Raw genomic sequence first — 9,022 nt, forward strand, 5'->3', positions numbered from 1 at the left:
TGAGCTCATGGAAACCCTCGCCGTGACGGAAGGTTAATCGGACGGCGTCGATTTCCGGTCTCCGTCACCATTTCCGGCGACTGCGGACAGCGAGACCTTAAGGTATACCGGATAATTTGTAATTGTTGAACAAAACATGATCGATTGATCGTACTTGAGTCGATAGTGCAATTGCGCAGTCGTCTAATCTCGTGCATTTTAATTTATGTTAATTTAAGGATTGAAAGTTTCTTAGTAGTTGATGTGTAATTCTGCTCGAAATGATGGCATAAAGCTGAGGTGTTTTGTATAATAAGCGTGTAACTTCGTTGATCAAATTGCTCTCGAATACATATGTGTGAGATCTCTCTATAATGTTAGGAATGGAGCTTGGATGATCGAATTTGGAAGATTTTATTGAGTTGATAGTGCAATTGTGTAGTCGTCTAATCTCGTGCATTTTAATTTATGTTAATTTAGGGCTTGAAAGTTTTTGGTAGTTGATGTGCAATTCTGATCGAAACAATGGTGTAAAACTGAGATGTTTTGTATATAAGCATCTTAAACTGTAACATCGTTGATCAAATTGCTCGAGTATATATGTATGTTAGAACTCTTTGTAAATGGAGCTTCCACGATCTAATTTGCAATATCTTATTAGGGGCCACTGGTATGCTTCTATGATCTGGAACGCCTTTCTATGTTCTATATTAATTATATTAGGCGGATCATCAAACATCTATATGAAAATAAAATAAAAAGAACTCTGTAAGTCTGTAACCATGAACCCATGATATGCTTTTATGAAGCTAAATTTTGCATTATGAAGTGCATATATTCAAATACAGGCAGCATGCTATCAAGAGCAATGGGTTGTTGTGATGCTGTTTGCATGGTCTATGTTATGCAGAACATGGACCAACATTGCTTGAAATTGTCCCAAATAGCTATTCTGGACTCCCCAATTCATTTTCTAGCTGCTTTTCTACTCAAAATTGAGTGAAATTTTGCGAAATCTACTTTTATTAATTTAATATTCATAAAGTACCAATCTAGCAGGTTGCTAAGTGCTACTTGCGAAATGCTGACGTGGCAAGTAGCACTTTAGCAAGTGCGGAAGTGGAACTTCCATGTTAGCATTTCGTAAGTAGCACATTAGCAACTTGCGATATTGCTACTTTATGAATATTATATTAAAAAGAAGTGGATTTCGCAAGTTGCTAAAGTGTTACTCGTGAAATCTTGGTTATTTTGGTCAGTTGGTTGAAAAGGTGGCTATAAAGAGAGATGAGGCCAAGATGACTATTTTGGACAATTTTTCCCTCTTGAAAATACAAAAAGAACTCTGTAACCGAGATATGTTTTTATGAAAGCTTAATTTTTCATTTTCATATGGATGCTATTTGAAGGCACACACCTAATATATTGTAAAACATAGCAAGATGTCCCTAATCATAGAAGCATACCAATAAATCAAGCGGTTGCCCCGATACAGAAGTATTAATTCACTTGTATAATATTCGAAATTCGATGATGGAAGTTCCATTCCTAACATTACAAAGAGATCTCTCTCCTTCTCTCTCCCTCTCTGTCTCTCTCTCTCTCACACACACACGCACACACACACACACACACACACATATATATATATATATATATATATATTCAAGAGCAGTTTGAATAATGATGTTACAGTTTAAGATGCTTATTATACAAACCTGAATCCATCTCTGCTATAAGCCTAGCTGCGTAATCTTGTATTGACAACAGTGCCACCCTTGAAATTGAATGTGAAAATTTTGAGTATAAGAGCTACCGACAACCAGAACTTGGTGTTACCAAAATTGATTGTTGGCCAAATGTACACCACAATTCACATTGTGTCCTCTGTGTGTATCTTGTATGCAAATACTATTGAAATCTTGATATTAAGGTGTTGATGAATGATGACCAATCTCATGTCTTATGAAGGTATGAAGTCATCTGGCTGACTGATATTTCATGGGACTTCTCCAATTGTTCAACCGTCTTTTCCATGGACGGTCTTTCTTGCTTGTGTCCTGTGCACGACAGAGCTAGCTTAAATGTAAGTTCAAAGGCGTCTGCAGAGTATTCACTTTCAAGCTTTGGATCGGCGAATCCTACTATGCTGCCACCCTTGGTGAGCGACTTTGCCTGTATAATTTCTTAATTTTTTAGATTTATCGTGCTTAAAAAAACCAAACCAAACAAACCCAATATATTCACCTGAAGTTAGGTAGGTGGGGGGGGGGGGGGGGGTAGGGGTAGGAGGCACACAGACCTTTACTCTGTTCTCAAGGGACAAAGAGGTTGTTTCCATTTATTGTGCTTCCTTTATACTCCGTCTGTCCCAAAATAAGTTTTCGCATTTCTATTTTAGTTTGTTCCGAAATAAGTGTGTACTTCCAAAACTAAGTGTCTACTTTCTAATTCTACCATTAATTATGAGACGATCTCTCTATTAGTGTCTACTTTCTAATTCTACCATTAATTATGAGACGATATCTCTATTATTAAGGGTAAAATTTTCATTTGGTTAATCAAAAAGTATATTAGTACATTACTAAAGCTGATTTGGACATTTTATTTTGGGACGCAAGGAGTACAAAAGTAAAATGAGTAACCAACGGAAGATGTTTACCGTCCTCCCCAGTGGCATGGGGTTGCTTGCATTCATGTTTATAACTTTTCTTCCCGAGAGAATTTGTAGAAGCACTATTCCGAAACTGTAGACATCACCTGCTGAATTGACTTGACGGTCACTTTGGTACTCTGGATCAACATAACCAAATGTTCCTCTGACCTCTGAGCTCACATGTGTTTCGCCAATGTCAATAACCTTGGACAATCCAAAATCAGAAAGCTTGGCCTCAAAGTTTGGCCCTAAGAGTATGTTTGTTGGCTGCAGTTTATAAAATACGGATTAATATACTCCGTGCACCACATAAACATTGTGAGAATATGTGGAATCCCATTAGGTTACTCTCCAAAAGAGCCATCGAGGAGAGAAGAGAGGTTCCAATATATATTGACGAGCCAATGTGGGATTCCAACACGTCCCCTCCAACTAAGGCTAGACGAGCACAAATTGTTCTGGAGTGTCGAGTCCCTAGAATTGTAAACCTCGACTCTGATATCATGTGGTAATATGTGAAACCCCATAGATTACTCTCCAAAAGGGCCTTTGAGGAGAGAAGGGAGGTTCCAATATATATCGAGGAGAAATGGTCCAAGTTTAGCTGATGTGGATCTCCAACAAACATAAACATTTTTAACTAATTAGGTATGCACAAACCTTAATATCACGATGAACAATACAACCCTCTGAATATGTGTGGAGAAACCAAAGTCCTCGAGCACAATCAATTGCAATCTCAAGCCTTTGAATCCATGACAACACTTTATTCTTTCCTGATTAGAAATGAGCGGATTAGAAGATGATCAAATTAAGGCTCAACATGGAAAGGGATAGCCAGATATGTAGGAAAAGAATAAAACTCTCGTCCCAAATCCCATGTCCCCTCCTTGTCCACCAATCACATGAAAACACATCATCATATCTTCATGTGATTGGTGGGACTGAGAGGGGACATGGGATTTGGGGACAATAGATTCTCATTATGTAGAAAAACTAGAAAAATACCACCAAAAAGCCACTCCGAGAGATTCCCATTGGTACATAGTTCATAAATGAGGAAGCATTCATCACCATTATCACAATACCCTAGCAATGCCACAAGATTCGGATGTCTAACAAGGGCAAGATTCCTAACTTCCCTTAGAAAAGTTTCTACAAACCCGTCATTGATGATATGCTTGACAGCCACATGCTGTTTATTCGACAATATCCCCCTATACACCTTTCCTGTTATGCTCATATTACATTAGTCGTTCCTAAAGATAAGTTACTTAGGAATTTATAACAAACCAAACGAGCCTAGTATATCCCATTTCCCACCCAAAGGTGGGGTAAATAGGGTATGATGTATGCTTACCTGATCTCTCTCCCAAAGAGTAGAGTGACTGTAAGTGGACATAAGGGAGATAAGTACAAGAAAACCAAACGAGCCCAATATTTCCAAGTTCCCACCAGGAGGTGGGGTCTAAGGAGTATGATGTATGCAGCAACAAACCTGACCTCTATCCTAAAGAGTAGAGCGACTGTAAGTGGGCATACTAAAGATAAATGCTGCTCACCTGCTGTTCCTTCACCAATGTAGTTTAATTGGTCCAAGTTATTTGTGGCATAATGGATCTCCTTCACTGGAACTTCAAGATATTGAGACTTCTTTGGTAGATCACGTTTCATGCCTGTGAAGTAAATCATATAAAGTTACACATATTCGTCTGAAGTTTTTACCATATGATTACATAAACCCAAATTTTATACCAAATTAGCCGTACCATCTTCATTTGCTATTACATGTGATCTATACCGTCGTCTTGCTATGATATAAACACAAACAACTACCATTGCCGAGATCCCTGATAGCAGTCCAATTAGATCGGAGTCTGTTTGAACAAAACTTTTAACATTTTAGTATGATTCATATTTATATATGGCAAATACTCATGCACACTTCTCACCTTGTTTTGAACCCTTGACCTCATGGGAGGCTGGGCTCTACCAGTAACCCAAATACTGCTGGGCCAAATTGGTCTTTTAACATTTCGATTTTATTTTTCTATCTTTTGTTAAGAATTAAAAGCAGTCATGGATCAAGTTCACTTGATAGGCACAAAACAGAGAAGGGTAGAAGTTTATTCGAGAGCGTACATGTTATGTTCTTCTTTCTTCCTGGTGTACCCGTCTCATATTTTATATCTGCAGAGAATGATGAAGAGGGTAAGTGTCTCTAAATAGACTGCAGAAAGATGAAGAGGGTAAGTGTCTCTAAATAGAATTTGTAACGTGAAATGGTAGATGTTAGCGTGCTCTCTCTCTCTCTCTCTCTCTATATATATATAAACGTTTTTATAGAGATTCAAAGGGCCTCCACATATGTTAACATGGTATCAGATCCAGGGTCTACCACATTTAGGGACTTGACACACTCTTTTGCCTCCATTCCAGGGAGCACCGTCTAGCTTGTTTTGGAGTCCCAACTAGAAGCGGACTATCAAACTTGTGTACATGTAAGAACCTCTCATCATTCTATAATGGCTTTTAGATAGATTCACAAGGGTTCCATATAGTATCAGATCAACGATCTACCATATCTAGGGACTCGACACACCATTTTGCATCCGTTCCGGGGGGTACGTCTAGCTTGTATTGGAGTCCCAACTAGACACAAACTATATATATATATATATATATATATAGAGAGAGAGAGAGAGAGAGAGGGAGGTTAACTGAAAACCCCTAGAAAATGAAAAACTTGTATGCACATGTACATACCGTACAAATCAATGGTTATTAGGGGTTTCTCCAGTTTTTCATTTTCTTGGGGGTTTCCCTTAACCTCACTCATTCTCTCTCCCTCTATATATGTGTATGGATGTAAGAACCTCTTATCCTTCTATAACGGCTCTTTTAGATAGTGATTGGAAGGTTCCCATGTATCTTAACACAGATCATTACCCTTGTCCATAACCTGCTCTCCGAGGCATTTGTGGATGTTCTGCATCCAAACGAAGTCATCGATTCTACTACCGGTCAATGAAGTCAACACCGCAAACCTGCATAAATCAGCATCACCATCTCTAGATGTTATCCCTTTAATCTCTTTCCAACTCTGTACACAATTTCCACATGCTCGACGCCAACCATCACCATCTCCTTCGTGGCCTAATAAACCGCAGCCCGCCAATAAACCTTCAAATTCAGCATGGAGCTCCGTAAGCACATCTTGAACCGAGAAATCCGAGCAGCCATTTATACCATTCGTTAGCTTATCGATTCCACAACTAAATACATCCGTTATATTATCCTTCATCTGCATCAAGCAACTCGTTTGTTCAGTTGAATTCAAGTATATCTGTAAGGTCTGATTCGCACGCAGAGCCAGTGCATCGAGGTACATATTAAACGGTCCTTTACAGCATTTATCGTGCAGAAAATCGTTCCACGTCCCTTCTTCACATGTGAAGTTTTGTGGCCTTGTGAAGTACCTCAAGTCTAGAGGACAGTCAGCCGAAGAAGGCTGCGAAACCGTGTTCTTAATTGAACCAGTAAACCAAAAGAACATCAAGATGAAGGTGGTGAGCATTAGCTTTTGGCAATCCATCAACAATGCCAGACTCGTACACTTGATTCCGGGATGGTATATATTTGCAGAATCAATGGTAGATTTCCACAGATATTTTTGGGGTGAGATATTCGCACATAATAGGTAGATTTGCACAATTGGTTCCAGGGTGGTATACTTGCACAATCAACGGCAGATTTTCACAATTGGTTTCAAGGAGGTTTCAAGGTGGTATACTTACACAATCAACTGCAAATCTGCACAGTTGGTTTTAGGGTGGTATACTTGCACAAATCAACTATAAATCTGCATAGTTAGTTTGAGGGTGATATACTTGTACAATCAAAGACAAATTTGCACAATTGGGTTTCGGGGTGGTATACTTACAGAATCAACTACAAATCTCCACAGTCGGTTTCATGGTGGCATACTTGCACAATCAACAACATATTTACACATTTGGGTTCCGAGGTGGTATACTTGCACAATTAACTGTAAATCTGAACAGTTGGTTTCAAGGTGGTATACTTGCATAATCAACTGCAGTTTTGCACGGTTGATTCCATGGTCTACGCAATCAATGGCAGATTTAAACAATTGGTTTCAGGATGATATATTTGCACGATGAATAGCAAATTTGCGCGTTTGATAGTATACTTGCATAATCAACGGCATCTTTGCAGTTGGTTACAGGGTAGTATCTTTGCGCAATCAACTGCAAATCTGCACAGTTGGTTCCACGGTGGTATCCTTGCACAATCAACTGTAGATTTATACCGTTGGTTTAGGAATGATAAATTTGCACGATCAATGGCAGATCTGGTAATGATCAAAGTGGGAGTTTAATCAGTTTTTATGAGGAAAGGAACAAATTTGGATGGGAAAAATGTGGGAGTTTTGTTTATATCGGAAATGGTTGAAGTGAAGAATGTTTGTTTGATTGGGTACAACGTCAAATTATAATATGTGATTATTGTCTTCATATTCTTGTAGCAATCGAATGGGAATATATACTCATCCATGGAATCACTCACATAGGGACATATCCAAGGTTCCAATTTTCATGCATTGCTTGGTTGTACCTTGTGTTTTGATAGCTGTACTTATATGCCAACACACGGAGATTTTATGTTTAAGGATACAATTTAAATAATATCCACGTAATAATGAAAATCTGATAAGATGTACTTGCTCATTTTGCTCACATCTAGAAATGCACAAGGTTTAAGCTTTTTTCGTTTGTTTGGGTCCGGTCCTGAAAAAACCCGTTACAAGTGAGCAAAAATAAAGGCGGGACTTTCTTAGGTCCGTGTCAGGTCGGGTTGAAAAGGGCTTGATCAGGGTTTTTTCGGGTCTACTTCAAAAGCAGCTAAATGAAGTTATTTGAAAGTTTTCTTATAAGAACCCAACAACAATATGTACGTGTTTATATATATATATATAGAGAGAGAGAGAGAGAGAGAGAGGGAGAGAGATAGAGAGAGATAGAGAGAGAGAGGAGTTATTATACAACCATTTACATTTGTACAACCAATACAATCCAATCTCAATCGTCTATTTAGTTTGATAAATATGTGATTTCATACAAGTTTTGATTGTTTTCTAATATAAAGTATTAATCATAATTAATGAACCATATTCATCTTTCATAAATATTCAAATCATCAATTAATTGAGTTGCATTGGTTGTATAAATGGATATGGTTGCATTTGAAATATACCATATATATATATAGACTTGGGATCATATGAGACCAAGGCTTTTTCGTGAGACTCGTAAGATCAATTCTCAACCCTTGGATTAGATTTACAATCTCAACATTCATAATCACAAAATTACCACGAGACTTCTCAATAATTACAAAATTGCCACCGTGCAATTTTAGACCATTAGATCATTAACTTATAAAGTTAATCAATGAACATAAATTGGTCTCACGGGTCTCATGAAAACCCCTTGGTCTCACGTGACCCAACCCTATATATATATATATATATATATATATATATATATATATATATATATATATATATATAGACTTGGGATCATGTGAGACCAGCCTGTTTTCGTGAGACCCGTGAGACCAACATTTTACACTTGAAACTTCACAGCAAAATGCTGTGAATGTGACTTTTTAAAACCTTCACAGGGTTCGACTTTTTTTAAACCTTCACAGTGTTTTTGCTGTGAAGGTTATGTGTAAAAATGTGGTTTCACGGGTCTCACGAAAACAGGCTGGTCTCACGTGAATCCAACCCTATATATATATATATATATATATATATATATATATATAGGGTTGGGTTCACGTGAGACCAAAGTTTTTTCGTGAGACCCGTAAGACCAATTTATGTCCATTGATCAACTTTATAAGCTAATGATCTAAAGTTGCACAGTGACAATTTTGTAATTATTCAGATCTGACGATTAAAGATCTAATCCAAGGGTTGAGAACCGTTTCAAATGAGAAAAAAGAAAGCCTCGGCTTTTTTAGGTTCGTGCTAGGTTGGGTTTAAAAAGGTTTGATCGGGCTTTTTTAGACCAGGTTTTTTTCGGGCCTACCCCAAAAAGGGGTGAATGAAGTTATTTGAAAGTTTTATTTCTTACAATAACCCAACAATATGTATATATAGATGAGGTTTCTAATACAAACATTCAATTCTTACAAATAGCAACCAACGTTTACATTATGAAACAATCAAGATATTTATGGATAATGATAATAATTCATTCATTATGGTAAAAAATATTTATGGAAGATGATAAAGTATATTCATTATGTCTATGACTTTAGATTAAGAAATAATCGAGATATTTATGAAACCAAATA

General features: G+C 37.4%; 1 protein-coding gene across 1 annotated transcript; it reads right to left on the minus strand.

The window, feature by feature from the left end:
- Positions 1 to 1,913: 1,913 nt before the first annotated feature.
- LOC112513059 (leucine-rich repeat receptor-like serine/threonine-protein kinase At2g14510) lies at positions 1,914 to 6,230 on the minus strand. The gene is made up of 7 exons (XM_025119182.1): positions 5,585 to 6,230; positions 4,405 to 4,512; positions 4,198 to 4,311; positions 3,647 to 3,865; positions 3,296 to 3,411; positions 2,642 to 2,902; positions 1,914 to 2,154 (listed from the first exon to the last, which is right to left on the minus strand). Exons 1-7 carry the CDS (start codon positions 6,228 to 6,230, stop codon positions 1,936 to 1,938), a joined length of 1,683 nt encoding a protein of 560 aa, XP_024974950.1. The 3' UTR covers positions 1,914 to 1,935.
- Positions 6,231 to 9,022: the final 2,792 nt, after the last annotated feature.

This window comes from Cynara cardunculus, assembly GCF_001531365.2.
Source record: "Cynara cardunculus var. scolymus isolate 2C chromosome LG 5, CcrdV1, whole genome shotgun sequence".
NCBI classification, from domain to species: domain Eukaryota; kingdom Viridiplantae; phylum Streptophyta; class Magnoliopsida; order Asterales; family Asteraceae; genus Cynara; species Cynara cardunculus.